Below are 25167 nucleotides of genomic sequence, written 5' to 3' on the forward strand. Positions count from 1 at the left end.
ACATTTTTAACTAAAGGAGGAGGGTTACAGGGGGGAGACTTGTGGAAAAGTATTACTTGACGTTTAGATTGGCCTTATATGCTTCACTCTTAGCCCATCCGCTAAACAGTAAACACAAACCAATCAAACAAGTATGTTTTTTATATATGTGATTTTATATAGTATTTTTAGATATGTGTTTTTGTATTAGAAACTTTGTAACATTCTTAATCTTTGAATTTCTATTTCATTAGTTTTGCAAAAAAATAGCAATTGCCAAAATTGATTTAATTTTCTAATGATGATTTATTAATGCCTATTAGTGAAAAAGTTCCTTATTTGTCTATAATTTGCTTTATTTTTATGTTAATTTTTCTTATGGTTATGAATTATTTGACCTCTAGAAACTTTCACTCCATATATTTAGTATGAGCAGGGCAGCGATTATAAAAAAATAATTAGTAGAATAAGACAGACAAGCTTGAGTAAAGATTTAAATGCACGTTAATTAAAGTATACAATTTCTCCTATTTATGAATTTAAAAATTATCATATATTTGTGATGAAAAAATATATTTTGCCATTAGCTTTGCAACCAGTCAAATTATTCAATGTTTCCCCGTCTTTACTTTTTAGGATAGCTTTCCCTGTTCCCATAAATATTAGGCAAATTCTTTTTAGACATTTAGATTAAGATTATACTTCATACATTTTTTTTAGCAATAACTTTCATACAAGTTTTATTTTTGGGAGGTGATAATTGTTTTACAACTAAATAATTGTGTTATTATCTTTATTAAATAGCCATTCTACTCTACGAATAGTACATGTTATGTCCAATAGTCCGACTGACGGTCATTAAGATATTGTTAAAAAATTTTCTTGAGTATTTTTACTCGGTTCCAAACATAATTCTGTTGGTGATGATAACTATTGCGGCACTGCTAATTCATGTAATCATCTGTTAATCCATCTTAATCAACTGCAACTTTAAATTTCTATCTGTCTATCTATTTATTCATATCGAACTGTAAATGTATCTATCTATCCTAGAATGAGAGAAATTGTTCATATTCAAGCTGGTCAGTGTGGTAACCAGATTGGTGCCAAGTTCTGGGAGATTATTTCTGATGAGCACGGCATCAGTCCAGATGGAGGCTACCAAGGTAATTAACTCCCAACTTTTCCTAAAATAAGACCTTGTAAGTTTTAAATCTAAAGACAATTTATTGTTTTCTTTTATTTACAAATAGTATGCTTTTCTAACTTATACCATAGAGAGAGAGAGGGGGACAATGGGCTGTTTATTACACTAGCAACTAAAGTTTTATAATAACGTTTTCTTATTTGTTGGCTTTACAACTTAGGGGACTATTAATGGATTTTGATTGGTTGGTTTATTAAGTTTAGTGTCCAAACGTTTCAATCACTAATTGTAATCTACAGAAGGGATAATTTATTTGTATTAACGTTGGGGATGTACATCAATTTATCGACCATTGACTTATCCCTTTAGATTCCTGAACTTATACAGTTAATAAATTGATAATAATTAAGGTACCTCTGAGCTGCAGCTGGAGAGAATTGAAGTATACTACAATGAGGCCATGGGTCTCAGCCCAGAACTCAAGGACAAGGGACACAAACTTACATCAGGTACACAGATATCTAGCTATCTAGCTAGCAATTAACTTTCTGTCTAATTATCTATCTACAATAACAACAGGATACATTAGACTTCCTCTTTTTCTATTTTTCTATCAAAATTTCTGTCTGTTTATCCATCGATCTAATTTCATTTATAAAAATTATCCATCCTTAAACAAAGATCTCTATAAAAGACATAATTTTCATGCATAAATCAGAACTAACTTTTGAAAATAATTTATAGTTTTTTCCTGTCTATTCTGTCTTTATATGTATTTTTACAATCTATAAAAATTTTAATGTGGCATTTTGTCCTTTATATGAACTTTTCTTAATTTAGGGGGAAAATTTGTGCCACGTTGTATTCTGGTTGATCTGGAGCCCGGAACCATGGACTCCGTCAGATCCGGACCCTATGGAGGTATCTTCAGACCAGACAACTTTGTCTTTGGCCAGAGCGGAGCAGGAAACAATTGGGCGAAGGGTCACTATACAGAAGGTAAGTCCACTCCTTTTAAACTAATACTCTATTCTAAAAACTCTTCCTATTAATGGAATTTTTATTACAATTTGAATATTGTGTTTAATATTTTCTTGTAATAGACGATAAAGTTTTAGAAAATATCTAAATAAAATGTAAAATAAGATATTGTAATAAAAATTTCATGTATGGGAATACGTTTTTACCTGTATATTTAAATAAAATATATCTATATTTGTTAAAGGAAATGGGTTTAAAAGTCAACATTTTTATTATTAAAAGCATAATTATAATTGTAGGTATTATATCTTTTATTTTATACTTTGTAGAGCTGTATAAAAATGTATTACTTATAAATGTTTTTATTTATTAAAAGTCCAAAATAGGAAGTATATTAAAACCCACCATGACACTGATCAATTTTAATTTTCTTTAGCTTTATAATTTGAGGAAAAGTACATGTCTGGTAAAAATTAAATTGTAGAATTGATCAGAATTCGATGTTTAGATAAAAATCTTAAAATTGTTAAAAAAAAAACAAATTTGTATTTTCTTAATGTAAACTTTTTTTTTAAATTTAGATTTTTAATAATTTAATTTCAATATCTATCCATCTCTGTGAAATAATGGGGCCTGAAACACTGCTATTGTTAAAGTTAATTACAGTCCAAAGGCCTGAAAGGTAATCCCTCTAAGTTGCCAAGTTCAGGCCCTATTTGAAAAATATTATTAGGGCAATTTTGAGCTACTCTAGGCCTCTATTATAGGGCTTTAATTAGTGCATAGCACTTTTCAAATCATTACAGTTAAAAATAGGCATTTTTTCCTATATATATATATTTTTACTTAATTCTAATTGGTAAATTTAAAATATAAAAATTAATTCTTCACTGTATAGATACATGTTTCAGAAAATATTTAGCAAAAGTAACCACCCTTTGTAATTTAATTTGTCTAACTAAATTTAATTTACAGTTGTGTTTGTTAAATTATTATTCCACGCTTTACTTGCTGTTAAAAGCTAATATTTTTGTTTGCTGAATTATTTTAAGTTATCAGTAATAGATTGAAATTTCTTTAAAAGGGTACTATTCGTTTTTTCTTGTATTTTGACTGTTTGCGTTCACAGAACATTTTCTACCCTCTAATTTAACTTCTGTATTATTGTCAATTTGGCTGCGAGATTTTAAATTATCCTCGTCTATTGTATGCGAAATAATCAATTAAATCAAAGAATATGCCATCCACCTATCTATCTATATATCTATCTATCCATTCGTTTAATTATCTATCTATTCATCCATCCATGCATGCATTTGTTGGAAGATTCTTGTAATTATTTAATCATTGAATTCTTTTCACATGCTTTGCCTTGCTTTTTTCTTGGGAGTTTTTTTTAATTTCTTGAATTTTCAACAATATTGCAATTGAATATAAAGAAATGTAATTTGAAGTTATTTGTTAATTTTTTAGAGAAAAAAAATAAGTGATTTTAAACTTAGGTAACTGTGCAACATTATAATGTGCAGAATAACAATATTTTAACACACATAATTAGAGATAAAGTTGAATCATTAATGATTCAAAGTTTTGTTGAGCACACCTGTTAAATAGAAATGAGTATACAATATCTTGATTTTTCAGTCAATAGCAATGTTTAATCACACAAGAATAACAGCCCAGGCAAACCTTTAGGAGTGTTATAGCCAGGTGTTCATATTTATCCCTAGACAGGTTGTTATGATGATTTGATCTAGCTGCATGATAACAAATTTGAGATACCATGAAATTTGAATCAATATAAACAAATGAATGGAGCTTGTCTAGGCATTAGATTTTAAATAGATCCCTTACTCCCTCTGTTTCTATTAAAATAAATACGCTGTTAATATCTGAAGATATTCAATTAATTTGTCGAATTTATTTTAATATTCATAACTTTATAATGATTTAAAGATTTATTGATTTCACCAAAAAAATAAGATCTTCTGTTATTTCCAATTTTCATGTAATTATTAAAACATGTTAATGCTGATTCTAGAACGATAAATCTAATGTATATGGTTTGAAGAGAAGGGTCTATGATAACATATGTCTGCATATTCAAAAAATATTAAGAATAGATTTCAACCAAATTCTCATCTACCTACTTCCCACTTTTCTTCCTAATCTCACTTTTATTCAAGAATATTCAAGCTAGATGTGGATAACGATTCATAAAGTGTGTTGTTGAAGACATTCGTTAACGTTTTATGGTTATAAAATAGAAAACTTAGTGTATATTATATGTTTGGTTGTACTCTGTTTTGGAGAATTATTCTCCTTGTTGATGGATAATCCTGCAAAGAATGTAGGCCTATGTGTATGCCTGTGTGCAAGCCTACAATATGTTAAGGATAGGGATATCTTAAGACAAACATTTTTCTTTGCACTTTTTGTTGGTTTGATTCAACATTTTCTTTGAAGTTTTTAGTTATTACATCAACTTATAACAACAATTGCATCTTTTAATGAATATTAAGACAAGTATAGTTTATTTTTCCCAGAGCCATTCTTTTCTACAGAATAAATAATCCATTCCGTGGTATGTGTGCCTAGGCTCATATTTCATTTTGCCCTGACTGTATAGTCATGCATTTGACACCTACCATAATCAGCAAGAATCTTGGGTGTCCATACTCTTGCCATACAATTGACACTGGGAAGCCAGAGCAATTTACAATCTGAGGCAAAATATGTTGCTAAATAAGAATCGAAGCATTATTAGTAAATCCAGTATAAAATTACGCCTGTAAAAAGACAAAGTAGTATCAAAATGTATTGGGACTTCTAAACAAGGTTTATGCAATCAAGTATTGATTCTTAACCTGAACCTAAAAATGGGCTAATAAACATTTGCTTTATGGCTTAAATGATGATTCTATTGAAATAAAAAGGAATTTATTATATATTGTATAAACATAAATTCGCTATAAACTCAGTCTGCTAAGCCACTGTACGCCAATTAGGGACAGCAATTCTTACTTTACACATATTTGTATGTAATGTACATTGTACTGGGCTTAAACCTGTCACCTCCTGGACCCAACAATCATTATTCACCTGGTCTTAATCTTATCCACCCAAAATCTTCTTGTAATGCAGAATTTATGGAGTTTCATTTTAATCTTAATTTTTAAGTGAAATCTTAAATAATTTATTCAAATTTGCTTTCAATAATTATCTTTTCAACGATGCAAAAATTTAATTTTCTCCACTTGAAATGAGGCACAATATTTTTTAGCAAAAAATGCCAATTTCGTGCTAAAACTGGAAGAAAAAATTTGAAAATTATATTGTGCACTATAAAAGAATTAAAGCAATATTCTATTGCTCTTCTTTAAATTCTAAAGAATGACAAAATAAAAAAAGTTTTAAAATAGGACAGGTAAAGATTAGGGTTTCTCATGATTTATGATAGTAAGAAAAATCTTAGTGAATTTGAAATTTTGTTAATGTCATTCAAATCTTTTTATATTAATAGTCCTTTTCCACGAGTTTTTGAGCTCTCTGTTTTAAAATTGCAAAATTGATTTTTTTTCATCAGAATTCAAATTTGGAAATGTTAAATATGGCATAAAATGGACACGACTTTTTAGGCTTTAGCGTTATAAAACCAATCTACATAAAATTCTTTCAATTCTTGTTAATGTTTTAAAAATGTGCGGAAAAAGAAGTTTAAATCAAGTCTTTTATATTTGAAATGCATCATTTTAATTGTTGAAGTATCTTAATGGAACTAGGTTACACTGCAATTTAGTTTTAGGCGGCAGCGGAAATGCTAGTTTTTCAAATTATGCATAATACAATGGCCTAAAGTCAAAAGGTATCCTAGATTTACAATAAACTATAAGGCTGACATGGGATGATATTTAACTGTTATACTAGAATATAAAGCAACTCTAGGCACCTTTAATTTTTCTCCAGGTGTGTTTATGTGGATGAATGGCATATAGGCTGAAATTCTTGTATATCATTAATTGCTAATGTTCTGTTCATTCCAAATTAATAAATTTTTATGTCAAAATCAAACAAAAGCTATATTTAAATAGAGTATTTTAAATTTGAAAATATTCTCTTTTTTTCTATTGTTTAAAGGGTTAATGAAAGACTGATATGTGTTGGTAGCAAGCAAGGTTAGCCCATTAATAATAAGGTTAATTAACCTGATACCTTCGCGGAAAGGCTCCATTAAGATTGATTGGCCAACATGGTTTACTTTAGGATTCGTACTGCATTTAAACATAAGTATTCTATACACTAAATTATGGTAAGCTATTGAAGTACACATAGTACAAGTTTTGGAAATAGGCAATTTTGATTTGAAGGAACAGGTTAGAAATAAATTATTGTGGTAACATATATGTGTAGTGTGTATATTGTAGATTAACTTGAATCCATTTTAAGCCTCCCACGCGTAATAGGGGTTCTCAAAGACCTCTTGTATAATGCCATGGCTGTATATTTTTAGTCTAGCCAAGGCTCTAAGTTTTCTGTATTTCTATAGATTTTTCAATTCTAATAATCTCTTAAAATGAACACTTGCATGCATACTTGATTTTTAAGTGGTCCTATTTGGTTCAGACAACGTGAGGAATACAAAAATAAAACTGCGAGATTAGGGTTAATCTAGAGAATATATTTGTAACCTAATGTTAGTTTAAAGATAAAAACTAAAGTTTTCAAATGGTTATACTTATATGCTTGAAATAATAACTTAATAAGTCTTTTTAAATCTGCAGTTTTTTTGTGCAAAGTTAATTTAGTAGATTAAAAAATGTTATTTGTTTTTTTGCATAAAATTAACTAAAAATATGAACAGGTTCAAAATAGATACATACATGTACAAATTAAAAAATTCTTAATCACCTTTTTTAAAATTTGAGTAGGAGTTAAAATTTTAAAATTCTTGAATTTTCATGTTTTTGTAATTAAGAAACTAAATTTTCATTTTAATCACTCATTTTTATATAAATTTAAACTTTAGATAATAAAATATTAAAGTAAATCTTAAATCAAATTGGTAATATTTTTTTATTATCTACTGCAATAAACTGCAAAAATGTTGAACATCTGTTGTTCCAATGATGATTATTTTGACTAGAGGATAAGTTATAACCTAGGTATGATTTACACATTTTTATTAAATCCAGTAAAACCAAAATTTGATGTTAAGTTGCAAGCAAAACCCTGCTGAGATTGAGGGGGGGGGGGGCAGGATGAATAATTGTAAATCAAATCAGCCATTAAAATATTGAATTTTTAATTAAATTATATCATGCATATATTGTGTATAAAATATGCACATCAAATATGCCTTAACACACATTTCTTTAGTTTGTTCATAATATTTGAAAAAAAAATTTTAATTTGAAAAAAATCTTTATTTCATAAATAATTTTGATTATATGATTTTTTTTTCTGAAACGAACTTGAATTAATCTTATATAACAATGCTTAGATTAAATAAATTAAAATTGGTATCATTAAATTAAATTAAAGTATTTTTTTCTTACATCATTTTTAGGGTAAAAGATAGAGATTCAAAAGAATATTTTGTATTTTTTTCCCAACAATATTAACTTGATTTTTATTCAGCTTTTAAATTGAAATCAAATGCTTTGTGATCAAACATTAAAGATTTAAGTATGAGTTTTTGTATTATTATCAAAATATAAATCTTAAGGTTGATTTTGGGGGTTGACAATATTCTCAATAGATATACAGGTCTGCTTTTGAATTGCTGGAAAAACTATTATAAATTGATAACTTAATAGATAACGAATAGAATAGATAAATAGATAATCTACGATATAGATAGATAGATATCTACATAATAGATAGATAGATAAACTACTCAAGCTGCACAATAACTATTTGTGCATGTTTCTGTGTGTGTGTGTGTTTGTGTGTGTGCATGTGTGCGTGTTGAAACTACAAAAGATTTATTTCTGCCTAGAAGAACATGTAACAATAATATTTTTCTTCTCTCTCTCTCTCTTTCTCTATCTCCCTCATTTTAACTCCCTCACTTCTCTCTCCCTCCCTCTTTTGAATGTTGATGTTTATTATTTTGATGTCCAGGACCTTGGTTCAGATTTTGATCATGCTCAAGGTGTTCCTTGATTGCCGTCAGGTTTCGAAAATAACTTCTTCTTCATATTTTTTCAAATTCTTTATATCCAATATTGTTGTAATTTAAAATCTTATTGGACACACATCTAGTTTCAATAGTACAATGAATTTAAAGCTAAAACTATATTCTGCCATTTATTTGTTTATGATAGATTTTTAAAAATATAACTTTTCTAAAATGAAATCTAAAACCTAAATTGTATCCTTATGTAAAACGTTTTTGCTCTAAGCTTTAAAGAGCAAAAAAGGGGTAGGAAAATAAATAGGGCTAGCCCACAAGAGAGGAGAACGTAACATTGCGATGACTCATCGCTCTTCCACTCTTTCTCCCTCGTTATCTCTCTCTTTCTCTCTTCGGTGTTATCTATCTATTTTATCTGTTGCTTAGCCAATCAATGTATTTTAGCGCAGGGCCTGTTTTGTGTACGTTTAACAGCATCCTAGGACCATTTTGCAATAACTCTTAAATAGCTGTTTCTATAGCTAATCATTTACATTTAGAATGCATTACATTATGACTTTCAAGAAGAATAAATTTTTCTGTTAAACACAACTTTGAAATGTTTAGAAATCGCCCTAAATTAAGCCCTTGCATTAATGTGTATTGATGCCAAACTTAAAAAGATAAAATGTATTTATTGTATATGCTTTTATCTAATGTGCATATAAAGCTTAATCAGATTATCTCAACATTTTTTTATCCAGCCAATTAAGATTTTGGCCTCGTTCTTCTATTAAATACATTTATATATATATAAATAGATCAATAAGCCTTTCAATTTATCTGTTTAAGTCTGTTAAGGTTTATAATAAATCATAGTTTAATCTGTTATAAGATGCTTATCTATTAGTATTGCCAATTGCTATGATACAAATGGTACTTATCATTTTAAAGCTAAGTAAAATCAAGAATCGATAATAGACTTATAAGTTTCATTTATAAAAGAAAGAAATAAAGTAGAACACTGAAAATTTATAACCTTCTTTGTAGAAAATAGTTACTAGACTTTTAGATGATTTTTGGTAGATTTTTTGGCAGTATCTTTTGGTAATAAATTGCAATCTTTTGCACAGCAGTGGCTGCAATAAAAGAGGCAAGATAACAATATCTATACAAATACATGAGTACCATTATTATGGGGTCTAAAGATATATGATTATTTAGATTTACACTTTACTTGAGCACAAAATCAATGTGACACTACGGATTTAAGGAACTCTAAAAACCAACTATACAAATACATGATCATTTTTTATTTTTAAACTAAACAACTTAAGTGTTTTTGCAATATTTCATTTTTTTCATACAATTTTTTCAAGTTGAACTTTTTGGAATGACTTTTTTCTATAAATATAAATCTTTTTTGTAACATTAAAGATGTAATTTTATAGTGTATTTGCATGGAAATCATTTTAATACCTTATTTGGCTAGAAAGTAAAAGCATCCAGTTTAGAGCCATTTAAAATTTTGAACCCTTGCACTTTTTTTATACTACTCTGCCACTTTAACATTTATCAAAACTGCATCAAAATATTTATCACAGTATAATTTAAACGTCGTGTAAACCACCAGTACAGTGATTCATGCTGTAAGATTGTCTTTTGGATTCATATTTTGCTAAAAACTTCCGTGATTCTCTTTAGGTTCATATAATCAGCCAGAAAATGTAATGGCAGCTAAAAAAAATAGGTATACTTAAATACGTTTACCTTATTATTACATATTTTCCTTCTAAAGGTTATCCTTGATACCCCTGATTCAAATAAGCAGTTACATATTCAGATTCAATCTAAAGATAGAAAAAGAATGGGTTATTAAATCCAAAATTAACCTTACTGTTCATTTCAATCTTTTTAGATGGGTTTTGTGTCTTTTTTCAATGCATTTTTTTTTGCCAAATTTAAATAATTTTGAATAAATGGTACAATTTAGATACCATATATTTTTATCATTTTAAAGATGCTATTTATTTTTTTAATATGAAGTTATTTAATGATTTAAAAGCCCCCAGCAGGATTCTGATCAACCTAATGGTCATCACACTCAATACAAACTGACAGACAAACGGTTTGTCGACCGATCCTAGTTAAAAATTTACTATAAATCAACCTACAAATATGTTTAAAATATTTGGGTAAGGCTGGTATGCAATAATTTTTTTAAAATCTAAACTTTTTAAAGAGCCTTAATGAAGACTCTTGATTACTCTTTATTATCTCCAATGGTGAACACAGTTCTAATAAGGACCAAACCGTAGGACATTTATCACAATCATAGTTTGGCGTCTACAGTTGTTCAATACTGTTATGTCACAGTTAACTTATGTCATAGACAGCTTTATATATCGTTGTAAATACCGTGACAAAATGGCTATGGGAAGGACCCGAAGCTAGCGTTTTGAAACGAAGGTTTGTTCAATTTCATGTAAGGTATTTTTTCTCAAAAGTTAGGAAATATTAAGGTCTAGTTACACTACCAACCCTTCTTTAATTGAATTTAAAAACAAAATCGAATATATTTGTGACAATTAAGGTAATAATTAAGGAGCTAAACTAATTTAAACTCTTTGTAGATCAACCATCTTATGTAAGATACCTGTAATAATAAAAATCCTGATTTTACCAACACATGCACTAGCATACAGGACCTTGTGCCTCGTTAATATTCTATTTACATACACTCATATAGATTATACAACCCTGAACAACAGATAAATACACAGATAGATAAATAGATAACAGAAAGAGAGTTGGAAATTTTAAAAAGAATAGATATACATAAATTTCAAAAGTGTTTAGAAAATTAAAATGTATATCTTAAATCATGCTATTATTTGTGATAAAGTTATTGTAAAGATACAGAAAAATCTTAAAATATTACAAAATTTAGTAAATTTAATAAACAAACATATAATTTTCCAATTAGCAGACATTATTTTTGCTCCAGATTACACTCACACGATTTCTTCGTTCGTGCTTCATTTTGTTACAATTTTAGAAAAACAAGGCCAATGAATTTTTTAGATTTTATAAAATATAAATCTAAGCAAAAAATGCACAGCTGTGATTATCAATATTGATGGGCGGCACAAATTTTTGGAGGCTATTATCTCGTTTTTGTTTTTGTCTTGGGTTTTAGGCAAATTTTAACATTGTTAATTTCAAATTTGGTTATGGGGTTTCTTAGAGATATTGGGATGTTAATGTAAAAAAGTAAAAATAATCTAGAAAAATAGCTAAAATCATCTAAAGTTATTTGCCTAATTTTCTGCAAAGACATATTGATGCTGATTATTATTAATTATTTGCTTTTGTTCCTAATATCAATATCTTCTTACAATCATCAAATAATTAGTTTTTGTGCAAGAACACCACTTTGGTTGGAGGGATGTTTTTGGTAATAACTATGCATATTGGATTTGAAGGGTGGGTTTTCTTAGTTTTTAACCAAAGTAAGATTGTGCTAAAAACCAAGGCTAAACAATAACACACACACACACACAAAATTAAAATAACCTATATTTACAAACATGGATGTTTGTATGTGGTAATCTCAATTTTGTCAAGCTCACATCTGGAGAAATAAAATCATGTTTTTTTTCTACCTTAACACAAAAAGTAATTTTAATCCAAGTAAGAACGATTTCTTAAAAATAATTTTAGGCATGAAAGCCTTTCTTGTGTCTAGAATTACCGGATTAAAAAATGTCTTTTACTCTTGGAAGGTTTTTATAGGTCTGTGGGTTTAAATTAATCTATTCAAAGATTAAATTGAATAGAAACTTGAATCGCCTTAAATGTCCATTTTAACTCTCTCCTCTTTTGTAAACGATAAAAAGTGTCTTACTTTTTGAACAATTTCCTTCCTTAGATCAACGTGTAACATTATAGTTTTAAAAGAATACCTTACTTAAATTTAAGTTCTAATACTGACATTTTAGTAATATTTCAATAAAATTAAAAAAGACTTTTAGCTATGATTTCACTTTTGACACACACACTCTCTCCCTATCTCGATTTACCCTTCTAATGGTTTTGAAACCTGTTTTGATGGTATGTAGTAGATATCTCTCCATATATAAATCTTAGGAATGTTTACTATACATACATGCATGAGCTTAAACTGTTCTTCAATTAAAGCAAAAATTATACAATAGCAAATAAGGCTAAAATGAAAATTTTAGTTATTTGAATTTGGATATTTATACTAGTTTTACCCCTAAAAAAGTAAGTTTGGACGTTCAAAGACGCTTAAAAAACTAGTCTATATATCAGTTTTGTTGAAGTTTAAGATATTTTTTATTTTTGTATGAACACTTTTTAGGTTTATGACAAGCCACACTCTTGGTGGTTCCTAAGGACCTAATGTTATATAATCACAATAAAATATGCTTATAATACTAAGAAATGTTCATGTTACATTCACTTTTTTTAAGTTTCAAGATCCAGTTTTTTTAACCATAAACCAAGTAATCCATGGTACACACATGGTACTTTTTATTAATTCTAACCCATTAAACAAATATCAATTCAAATATTCTTAATTGCCCAACATTAAGATAAGGTTGAAATGATAGATTAGGCTGAAAATTTAGCTTTTTACATGTTAAAGCTTTTTAATGCATTAAAGATTTATAATAATTGTTTCAAAAATTAGAATTTATTTTCATAAGAAAAACAGTTTTACCTTTTCTATTGTTACTCCCCTTATTATGTACAAAACATTGGTGACCAATAAACTTTTTGTCTAATTTGGTTTAACACAAAAAGATATAAAAACATAGATTCAATGTATGGTACATAAACTTGAAACAATGCTTTATTTGGGATTTCAAAAAAATTATATAGCCCATAAATAACTCTGACTGTTAAGGACATATGTCATTGATATACATCCTCCTTTTTCCTCCAAGGATTTTTATTCTATTTTTAGCAGCGTAGCTACTTTGTAACTATAGTCTGTATGTGCGTCTCTATAGATCTAGCCATTACGTCAGTGTAAGTTTTTTTCTTTCAATTGTCAATATTAATCATTTTGTCTTCAAAGTAATTCATCTGTTTTAACAATTCTTAAAATCAAATGCCTAAAATATTTCTGCTCTTACAAGATGTCTGCACTTTACTGGTTTTCCCTATTAAATTCTATTAGCATATTATTGTCCTTGTTTGATATTTATTTATACAATAAGATATAAATAACAAAATCTGTAAATAAACTTTTGAATCAATAGATAGATTAGATAAGATATTTTTAATACATGATTGGAAATATTAAAAATAATCTAAAAAATGAATGAATGGTTTATAAATATATTTTCAGATTGCTTTGTTATTATTAAACCAATCTATTGCTACCAAATTTTATCTTTTGTTAATACACCTACACAAAAATATAAAAAGGGGTGTCAAAAATATTAAAAAAATATGCTTTGCTATAATATTTTTGAATGGCAAATAAATTTGTGCTAAAACACATTTTATACACAAAGATGTTATCTATTAAAATTTTATATAAAGACGCCCTTTCATTTTTGTCAGTTATTGCATTTTTTGTCTCACTTTTTCAGACTCAGACTGTTAAAATAACTGCAAATTGTGCGTTTGATGCTTTTCATTATGGATACATGGATTTGTTGCTGTATTTGTGTGTGATTGTTTGTATATTGTGTGTGATTGTCTGTGAATTAGACTGTGTGTAAGTGTTAAAAGTTGAAACATGATATACCTACCTCAAACTAAAATACACCCTTCTATACTTTGTATTTGGGTTTATAGTTCAAACATAAACCTTTGTATATCTTTATACAGATATACACACTGCTTTTATAGACGTACACTCACATATACAAGCTAGAACATGGATAGGGAATCTAAAAAAACAAGCTTTACGACCATAAAAGAAAATGATTTTGTAAAATACATTTCACACAGGAAAAAAAATTTAGGTTTTCTAAAGTTATATTACTTTTTTTCTACCAAATATTTTTGAAGAAAAATTATTTCTGTCTTTGGATACAAAAATATACCCTCTGCCCTTTTAAGGACCTAACCAAAGGTGAATAAAGGTGTCAATTAATGGGCTGATCATTTATTTTGTCTGATTAACAGCTGTGCCCTAATTTGTATCTTCATTACTGATGCATGAATACACACATTCTTTATTAATGATATTATTCAAATATAGATATTTTTTTATCAATAGAAATATTAAAACATAATCTTTTGTATCTAAAATATATTTTTGAATTAAAAAAGCATATTTTACAAATTCCAAAGTCCCAAAAACTCATCAGACCAAAAAATAAGTTTATTTAAATAGTTTTTGAAACCATGAAAAGTATTATGCCAAAAGATTATAATTATATTCATAAAATGGAACGAGGGTAAAGGTGGTTGGGTCTAAAATTGCTTAAATGATTTTTATACAGGTGTTTTTTTTAGTAGACTTGTGATATCAAAGTACACTTTTGGGGTTAAGATTAGTTTGCCTTATATGAACTCAAAACTGTTGATTCTGTGTTATTTCTTGAAATACATTAAAAATGTAATTCCTTATAAGGAAAGTACCTAAAGATGGGTTTTTGAGCATTATACTTTAGTTGCCTTTTTCAAAAATGCAACACTTTTTGGTAGAAGTTCTAATAGTAATCTGTTGAAGTACCATATCGTAAATTATATTATCAACCCTTTAATATAAAGTTTTTATTTAAAGTAATGTTCTATGGCTGGCAGATAATTAAAGTTGGAATTAGAAAAAAAAATTCTCTTGTGCAATTTATTGATTATGATATTTCTAAAGATAATTTGATTGAAATTTGGCTGGTGGTAGAAATTGAGTTAAAGTAGCCAAAAAATTTTGGATCAGATTCTTATTTTTATGTCAAATTTGTGAAGAATGTAAATCCTAATCTTACAAATAAAAAATATCTAAATTGTTGCAAATTAAAACAGTAAAATCAATGGTTTGGGAATAAAGTAAAATTTAATTGATAATATATCATTTTAAATAAGTGTCTGATATTTGATAAGGCGAAACAATTCAAATTTTGCAGCTTTTAAAACTATGATTAATATTTACACTTCAGTAAATTTAAAAAGTTATGTTTTAAAAAATGAAATTATAAATAATTATGACTAAATATGAACATTACGACAGCATCAAGGCTAAATTTACTTTTATATCTCTCTGCATATCGAAAGCCATGAAATCTAAAAAAAATATAGAAAATACTAATTTTTGCATACATTTTTTAGCATGCAATTTAAATATAGACATGAACAAGGATTTTTTTTTTAAATCGAAAGGAAAAACAATGAAAATGTGCTATAAATTATACCGCTGCCAATTTCCTGTAGAAAATTATTTTATTTATTACTGAAATCTATAAAAATGAACATATGTGAATTTTATGATTATAGCTCTCCCGGCTAGACTAAGTATGGTTGTAAGGAACATGGAAATTTAAAAATCTGCCAAAATCTTGTTACTATTCAAAAAGTTAAAAGTTAAATTGGTAGAATATTTTTCACCTGTTCCCTATCTCTGTCTCATTTTGCTGCACATCTGACTTCAAATCATAAATTCGCACATTTTTGGTGGCAGGTCAATATTAAAGTCAGACTGAAAAAGGAGTTGGGGGCTATTTAAGTTTATGATTTAGAGGAGAAAAAAAGAAGTTACTCCCCCTTGACCAGAATTTTTTTGGGTGTTTCTTGGTTTTGCAAGGTGTGCTGTTTTATCTAACCATCTGAGATATAGGGATAGAGTAGTGAAAGTTAAATCAATCTTTCTACCAATAAAGCAATACATTGTTGATGACCCCCATTCATCATCCCTGTAATCATGGATATTTAGATATTATAATCTGGGAGTTTCTCACAGAATATGAAGCCTAAGAAATCAGATAACTCTAGGATTATTGAAATATACACATGTGTAGTTAGGGTATTACCTGTTTTGCCGCTGGATAAATTATCACAATTGTTATTCAATGAAGCAATATTTCCAAACAGCAAGAATTCAAATCCGAAAATCTGACAAATTCTCTAAAAGACTCAATATTTAAAATGAAACATATTGATTATAAATTACTTAGAGCAAGAAAACCTGAAATCATCAACAACAAAAATAAATAGACTTGACAAATTTGAGGTAGATTAATATAGAAAACTAAACAAAAATATTTGCTCTTTTAATAATTTGTAATTTTGTATGATTCCTAAGTACTTGAATAATTTTTGACAGGCCTAACACAAGTTTATAAGAGAGATTTGATGTTATCTGTCAACCAAATGGAAATCTTATAATTCAATTACTCAATAAGGTTTTTACACCTGTTTGGGAAATATTACTTTAGGCGTTATATTGATTGATAGCATATTGTTATTGCGAGAAGTAAATAGAATCATAAGTAACTTCGCAACATTTATTAATGTTTACATTTCTTTTTAAAAGCGAAGCTTTTCTATAATTAGGGTCGGTCCGTCCGTCCGTCCGTACGTCCGTCCGTCCGTCCGTCCGTCCGAGATAGATAGCTTTTATCCGTTAATTTAGGCATGTTAGAATTGTCCTATCGATTTCAAATTTTGTATGGTGATTCCTTTAATAGTTAGGTACGATTTAGAAAGCGTAGCAACTCTATAATCATCACCAAACTGTCCGTACGTCCATTTTAAACATGTTGATTTTTTTACTTTTTTAACAACAAATTTTTATGTGATCTAATCATCCGATTGAACTGATTTTTGGTATATTGATTCCTGGGACATCAAAGCATAATGTAATAAGCGAAGCAACTCTATAATCAAGTCCTAAAAATGTAAGTATGTCCATAAAAATTATCCTAAATCAAGCAGTTTTTCAACAAATTTACTTACAATTTTGCTTTGACTCTTATACATTTATATTATGATTATTCAGTTCTGACACTATACAATTGTTAATGTCCGTTTGTCTCACCGTTTCAGTGCTTCGCTTTTATGGATGTTGTCATCCTTGTTTTTTTCTAAGAATCATAAAGATGTGTTTACAATGATTTACTTCTTATTTTTGTAGCATGACAAGTATTTCACAGAAGCTCTGATAGCGGCTCTATTTCTACAGATTTAATGTACTAAAATTTATGTTAAAAACCCGAATTGATATTGTACTGTAAAAAACACTTATGATTGACTTAAAACCCGTCCTAAATGTCAAACTATTTGCAAGTAACCCTACAAAGTATTTTTCTACCCCCTGATATGTGTGCGTGTGATTAAAAGTGTGTATGTGCATAATAGGTTGCAAAAAATCTATTTTTTGAATGCATATATTACCAATGAAGCATGACCTAATACTAATATTGAACAAAAATTATATTTAAACAGTACATTATTATTATATCTTACTGTAAATTAATAATATACATATATATAATAATTCTATATTTATTAGTTTGTAATTGACTTTAAACCCATTTTTCCCATGTCCAAAATGGCTGTTTTCATCTTACTAATGAACTGCTTGATTTTTCAGGAGCTGAGTTGGTTGACTCTGTCTTGGACGTTGTGAGGAAGGAGGCTGAGGGATGCGACTGTCTGCAGGGATTCCAGCTGACCCACTCCCTTGGTGGTGGTACCGGATCCGGAATGGGAACCCTCCTTATCTCTAAGATCAGGTAATAATTTACCGCCATTTAACTAAAATAAAATTACAATTTCGCAATTTTAAAGTTAACAGCTGTTTTTTCCCGCCATTTCTTAATAACATTCGACTTTTCCCGCCATATACTAATCTATATTTTTTGCTCAGAGAGGAGTACCCTGACAGAATCATGAACACCTACTCTGTTGTCCCCTCCCCCAAGGTGTCGGACACCGTTGTGGAGCCCTACAACGCCACCCTGTCCGTCCACCAGTTGGTCGAGAACACCGACGAGACCTACTGTATTGACAACGAGGCTCTCTACGACATATGCTTCAGGTAATACTTGTTTTTTTCCCCTGGATCTTTTTATATTTCACTAATTTTAAACTTTCAATACTTTTGTTTCTCGTTTTCATATTTTTTTATTGTTTGTAGAACCCTGAAGTTGAACACCCCCACCTATGGTGACTTGAACCATCTTGTCTCCCTCACCATGTCTGGTGTCACAACCTGCCTCAGGTTCCCCGGCCAGCTGAACGCTGACCTCAGGAAACTGGCCGTCAACATGGTCCCCTTCCCCCGTCTCCATTTCTTCATGCCCGGCTTCGCCCCTCTGACCGCCCGTGGCAGCCAGCAGTACAGACCCTTGACCGTGCCCGAGCTCACACAACAGATGTTCGACGCCAAGAACATGATGGCCGCTTGTGACCCCAGACACGGCAGATACCTTACAGGTGAAATACTTTCTTTTTGGCGGCATTTTTGTTTTGAGTTCAAATTGATTCTTAATTTAGTTAGATCATTTATATACATTTAGAGACATTTTAAGTTTGTGATTAAAAAAACAAATTTGAAATTTGATTTGTAACTTGTAAGCATGCAAAATCTTTTCCCATTTGTAGTTAGGTTAGCTTTTGTTGGCGGCTATAGGTGAAAACAGGTTTTCAGCCAATTTTCAACACATCTGTGACTGTGTGCTCTATGCTCATGCGCAGAATGCCGGGCATAATTGATTTCTAGGATGATGTAATTGGCTCGTAACTAATGTAAGATCAATGCACATATTAGGTACACTATATTTAGATCAATTTCAAAAAAATAAATTTTAGGACTTTAATAAAATCATGAAATATTTAATATGAGGATTAAAGATTTACATGAATACAGTAAATTTAAGAAAATTATTGTTGAATGTTGTATGAAAGCATAGATATTAGCATAATTTAAGATGCCTCAATTATGGTTTTATTTTTAAACACCTGTTGTCAAAGATAATATTTCAACCCCCTCCCTCCCTCCTACACCGTGTTTCTATATCTATTTCTCTCTAAATATCTTTCTTATCTATTTATCTCTCTCTGCATGGGTTTGTGGTTTATGGCTAAATGGTCCTTGCCTACATTTACGTTTCTTTCAAACAGAAACAAGAAAATGAGCAAGAATTAAATAAAAGACAAATTATTTTCATTAAACAGGTTTTAGTTTCTTTTTGGATGATATTACTTTAGCAAAACTTACAGAAATCAATATTTTGATTTTACTTGGTGTTTTTTTTTTGTGGGAACATCCAGTACATGGCTTTAATTTTACACTGTAAAAAATATTTCATTTATTCAAGTTCTTATTCCATCCATTCTAAATGTTTGCAGGTTGGATTTCTTCATTGCAGAGTAAGAAGTAAACTTCTTTCTTAGGGTATTTGGAACGAATAATGACTTGTATTACAGCTCCATATAAAGGAACATTTTTGATAGTGTATGCGCATATGATGAGTCATGATGATCTCATAGGAGTGGGACAATGTGCAGAGATATATAGATAGATAACCAGATATAGATAGATAGATAGTCACACCCATCTTTCTATGATTCATCACCACTTTACTATTATCTAATCCTTCTCTCTCTACTTTATAATACATCATACACCAAGTCCTAAAATAGAAACACTTCAAAATTCAACTTCAACTCTCAAAATTTCAAAAATATTTTTTTCGTGTAAAGTCTTATTTTTGTGCTATTTTCCAATTTGATAACAATAACACCCTACTACTAATTTGCAAGAGAAAATACATTTATACATTAAAGATTAAAAAATGAAAAATTTTTAGGCAAAAGAATTTTTCATCTGTGATATCTTGTGTTGTTGTTTAAATTTTTTTGTATCTTTAATCGTGTGTCTAAAATTCTGTTCTAATGACTTATAACTAGCCAGCACAAATTTGAAATTGAAACAGCAAAATGCACCTTAAGTACAGTTACTTACTATTGTATCAGCTAAATTCTTTATTTTACATACAATATGCTTTAAATTAAAAGCCTACCACATTAAGAATGAAAACTAGCTTTTGTTTAATTAGAATTATGCATTAAAAGAAAGACTAAAGAGGTCATTTTGTTTGCATTTTTTAATTGTTTCTTTTTTTCAAGAAAAAAGTAAGTATTACATAAATATGGAGAATCAAAAGATTGCAATTGAATTATGTACGGCTAAAGTTAATCATTTGCAGAATATTTTTTCTAGTTATTTTTAACATTGCTCTTAATTGGATGAAATTATTTCTGTTCCAATGTTTTGTTTGTTTAAAAAATATTTTCTATCTTTAAAGAAATTAAACAGATGTACCTACGAAAAATCCACCAGTTTTGGTCTAAATGAACCCTCCTAATTTGGTGCTCAAATATTTTTGCCAAAAAGTTTAATTTGTTGCAACATAAAAATCCAAAAAAAGTCAAAAGAACAAAAGAAAAATTAACAAATTTTGGCAGCATTTAGGGACAAAGTAGATTTTCAAAGTAATTCTAAATTAAAGTTTATATTTTTTTGTTGTATAAAACGCCTAATTTGCATATTTAATTGAACTACTTTTTCTTTATTTACCTTGAATTCTGACTTTTTGCATTCCTAATTTCTTTGCATTTGCCGCGGTACATCAAAAAATATTTTTTGAGCCAAGAAAATAAAATAAAAAGAAAAGTGAAGAGCATAACGGGAAAATTAGAGAAAATAAATGAAAATTGAACATTTATCAGCAGGAGGCCTCATTAAGATTTAGACAAAAAAGGAAAACTTGATTATTCATAAATTTTGAATTTAGTTTTGGTTTTATTGTTTAATATAGAAATAAAATGTACTGTTTGAGAATACAATGATAAAAAAGCTGATTAATTGTTTCTACTAATGATGCATTAAAAAGGTAGCAAGTTAAATTGCGCATATAAAAAGGAAACTGAACTGGCTTTAGGAATTGCAATGCAACAAAACTTTCACCCGCAAAAATTCCAGACATCCCACACTATTAAATTTAGGATAAAGGTAAAAAGTAAATACACAAAAAATAATTATATTTTTATACTATTTTATACTACTAAATAAGAAAAATATTACTTTGAAAATATCTGTGAGTAAAAGAATCTATAAAATTCATTATTAATTTGCATTTTATTGTACAATGTTATGATTTTAATGTTGTCATGTATTCATAATAGTCTTATATCAGAAAAAAATAGAAGCAAAAGAATATTTTTATATTAGATTAGAAGGTTTTAAAGAATGATTTTGAATCGAAGAAAAAGATTAGAGTCTATTTACACATTCCTAAATGTTGGTTTCACTATTAACCCCTTCCTTAACCCCTTTCCCTCTCATTTGCCCTTTAAATTCTATAGCCACATTGGTAAATTTTGTAACATTTTAAGATACAACAATTCTATCATTTCTAAAATTTATACATTTTTCATGATTATTACAATAAAATTGAATGATTTAATCAAATAGGAAAAATCACAATTTAACTGTTAATCATAGATCTTACCTCTATTACTTCCACTTTTCTGCAATTTTGTTCCATAGTGCCTTCAAACATACCACCATTGAGATTGCAAAATTTTGTATTTTTTCTCAAAGCCAACTTTTACTTCAATAGGTCTTACAGTTAAAAATCACAACTTAGAATTTTACACAACAATTTCTCAATTAAAATATGTTTTATGTGCATTTGATTAAGGGATTTGTAAGGTTTAATTTTGGGTTAATTTATAGTATCACCCATACTATAAACTATTTCAGTTGCTGCCGTTTTCCGTGGCCGCATGTCCATGAAGGAGGTCGACGAGCAGATGTTGAACGTACAGAACAAGAACAGCTCCTACTTTGTCGAGTGGATCCCCAACAACGTGAAGACCGCCGTTTGCGACATACCTCCCCGTGGCTTGAAGATGGCCTCCACCTTTGTCGGCAACTCTACTGCCATCCAGGAGATTTTCAAGAGAATCAGCGAGCAGTTCACTGCTATGTTCAGGCGCAAGGCTTTCTTGCATTGGTACACTGGCGAGGGTATGGACGAGATGGAGTTCACTGAGGCCGAATCCAACATGAACGATCTTGTGTCAGAGTATCAGCAGTACCAAGAGGCCACTGCTGACATTGAGGAAGAGTTTGATGATGAAGCTGAGCAAGATATGGAGTAAAAAATAAAAATCTATCAACCTCGATTTCGTGGATTTTTCAAAGAAATCTGCTACATTTACCATCAAATCAGCAATGTTTGTTTAAGGGGATTTTAAACAAAAAACTTCCATCAAAAAAGACTTTGAATTGCCATCTTAATTGATCCCTTTTTCATTATATCTTTCAAATTATTCTTTTTAAGATCAAGAAATAACTAATTAAAAGCTTGCCATAAACAGATATAATGTCTAAAAATGTTTTTGTGTATTCAAAGGCGAATTATTTTGAAATTTACAATTCATTTTTAACTGCCTTTGGTTGCTTTTTAAGCCTTAAATAGCAAAAAGCACACAATCTTTAGCTTTTTTTATTTTATATAACTTTTAAAAAAACCAAGACAGTAAAAAATGATTAAAGTTTATTTATAAAATTGTAAAAAAGATTAAATCTGGGCTTCTCAACTAAAACCTAATTATAAGATTTTCTTACTAATATGTTATATTAACATTTCTATCTTTCTATTCTATTCTATCATTTGAAAACAAGATCGACATGGAAAAAGACAAGATTTAAAAATCAATGTGATTGTGTGTTTTTAATAAATTTTGAATTTTAATCTTATTCATTTTTAGTGTAGTGTATATTATAGTAATTATATATTAATTATTGGGATAGATAGATCAGTTTTATGATTATTGTAATATGGTTAGAAGGAGGCACCCTTTAAAAAGTTTGCTTTCACTTGATGAAACTTCGTCCTATGGTCCAAAGGATCTTTAAAAGAAGCTTCACTCAATGGTCAACGGTCATGAAGACAATCTTTTATTTCTTTCAACCCTTCGGAGCTTCTCATTTTTATTTACTATAGGTAAAGTTCTTTTGGTAAGTTAGTATAATTTTATTTAAAATTAAAGACTTTAAAAAAACAAAAGCAATATACAAGTCTGATATTTTAAATAAGGATATACTCACAAATCAATAATAGAATATAACAGCCCTAATATCTAACTGCTTATTAACATATAATTATAGAATATAATGACTGAGGGCAAATGGCCTTGAACAAATTAGCCATTGACTTGAAAGTCAGCACTCTTCTATAGTCATTAAAATTAATAACATATTTTATGATTTACTAGAGAGAAAATGGCCTAGAAAATTTAAGAATTAAATGTTTGTGAATGCTTACTATGACAACAGTATCAAATGCTTTCCTAACATCTAACAAACCGCATTAACGAATATTTTTATTTTCAGTTGCCGCCATTTTCCGTGGCCGCATGTCCATGAAGGAGGTCGACGAGCAGATGTGCAACATCCAGAACAAGAACAGTTCCTACTTCGTTGAATGGATCCCCAACAATGTGAAGACCGCCGTTTGCGACATCCCTCCCCGTGGCTTGAAGATGGCCTCCACCTTTGTCGGCAACACAACCGCCGTCCAGGAGATCTTCAAGAGAATCAGCGAGCAGTTCACTGCTATGTTCAGGCGTAAAGCTTTCTTGCATTGGTACACTGGCGAGGGTATGGACGAGATGGAGTTCACTGAGGCCGAATCTAACATGAATGATCTTGTGTCTGAATACCAACAGTACCAGGAGGCTTCAGCTGATTTGGAAGAGGAATTTGATGACGAAGAGGAACATGACATGGAGTAAGAAAATCCGCCAAAATCTAATCGGAAAAATCCACCAACAAGCCGAATTCGCGGATTTTCTGAAGAAGAAAATCCTCAACACCACCCCTAACAAGATCATTCTAGTTGCTTGCAGCGCAGTTTTCTTTACAGTTTCTAGAATGAAATAAATTTTAACAAAATTTTGCTAGCTAAAAAGTAACAATCTACATTCATTCTTTTTCAAAACAAATTCATTTCTTTCATCCTACATCAAACATTAATGTGCTTGTACAAATATTCATTTTAAATCAATGCAGTTTTAAGAAAATAAATAAAGATTGTAGACATTTTTAGAAAGTGGGCTTCACTTGAAACTATTTATACTAATATTGTTCTATTTATGCCATTAATAATATGCTATTAACCCCAGTACATTGATACAGATTCAAGAAAAGACAAGATTAAGTTGTGATTGTGTGTTTAAAAAATTAAATTTTCAATTGTAACATTTTGTTTTACTCTTAAACTCGTGGCGATGCTTATAAAAATCAAATAACCAAAAATCACACAACATTTATATCAACAGTTTCGATCGTTGAATTAAAAAAAACATTTATCAATAATATTTATTTTACATCTAAGGGAAAAGTGGTTGGTTGCAAAAAAGTTGCAATTTGGTGAAGTTTAGTTTTGGTCATGTGTAAAGAGTAAAATTTTTTTTACAACTTTCTCGTGTTCTAAAAATACCACGACCTTTTATTTTACGGAGCAATTGTAGTCCAAAACGCATAAAAACTATGATGATAACATCCATTAAAGAGAAGCTTAACAAATCATACGGAAAGACATGCGAATATCAAAAAATCTAGAATTACAATTCATTTGATACCTGTTAAGTCTGAACAAAAATTCCGTATAAATAAATCCAAAAATAACCCTTGCAATTTAATCAGTAATATGCATCAAAATATTAGTGGCGTGCACAGCGATTCATCAGGGGGATTTAAAACCATTAGTGGGTGAAAAAAGTTTAAATCACTCCTTCCTAATTTAAACTAATGTTAACACACCCCGCACGGCACCGGTCTAAAAGACACTATGAATTTGTGAATCTAGCCGCCCCCGATAAAAACCTATACTAATATTACCAATATTTTAAAAAATTGGGTTATTTATTTTGATCTTTAGAAATG

At 29.2% G+C, this 25167-nt stretch overlaps 1 protein-coding gene across 2 annotated transcripts; it reads left to right on the top strand.

Annotated features, from left to right (window-relative positions):
- LOC145318514 (tubulin beta-1 chain-like) lies at window positions 1-24480 on the top strand. Of its 2 annotated transcripts, none has more exons than XM_080159823.1 (8): window positions 1-131; window positions 1033-1145; window positions 1537-1635; window positions 1967-2125; window positions 17797-17938; window positions 18073-18243; window positions 18343-18641; window positions 21976-24480. In XM_080159823.1, the coding sequence occupies exons 2-8, from the start codon at window positions 1034-1036 to the stop codon at window positions 22374-22376; spliced, it is 1383 nt and encodes a 460-aa protein (XP_080015949.1). In that variant the 5' UTR covers window positions 1-131; window position 1033; the 3' UTR covers window positions 22377-24480. The 2 variants fall into 2 exon arrangements, with proteins under 2 accessions (XP_080015949.1, XP_080015942.1); XM_080159816.1 differs by having other exon boundaries at window positions 23614-24480.
- The last annotated feature ends 687 nt before the right edge of the window (window positions 24481-25167 follow it).

The sequence above is a fragment of the Acartia tonsa genome, chromosome 1 (assembly GCF_053477335.1).
Source record: "Acartia tonsa isolate MP-2025a chromosome 1, ASM5347733v1, whole genome shotgun sequence".
NCBI classification, from domain to species: Eukaryota; Metazoa; Arthropoda; class Copepoda; order Calanoida; family Acartiidae; genus Acartia; species Acartia tonsa.

Coding starts and splice junctions, on each gene's coding strand:
- LOC145318514 (XM_080159823.1), top strand. CDS start 1,034: ATGAGAGAAATTGTTCATATTCAAGCTGGTCAGTGTGGTAACCAGATT. Junction 17,939..18,072: donor CTCCTTATCTCTAAGATCAG/GTAATAATTTAC, acceptor TTTTTTGCTCAG/AGAGGAGTACCCTGACAGAA. Junction 18,244..18,342: donor CTCTACGACATATGCTTCAG/GTAATACTTGTT, acceptor TATTGTTTGTAG/AACCCTGAAGTTGAACACCC.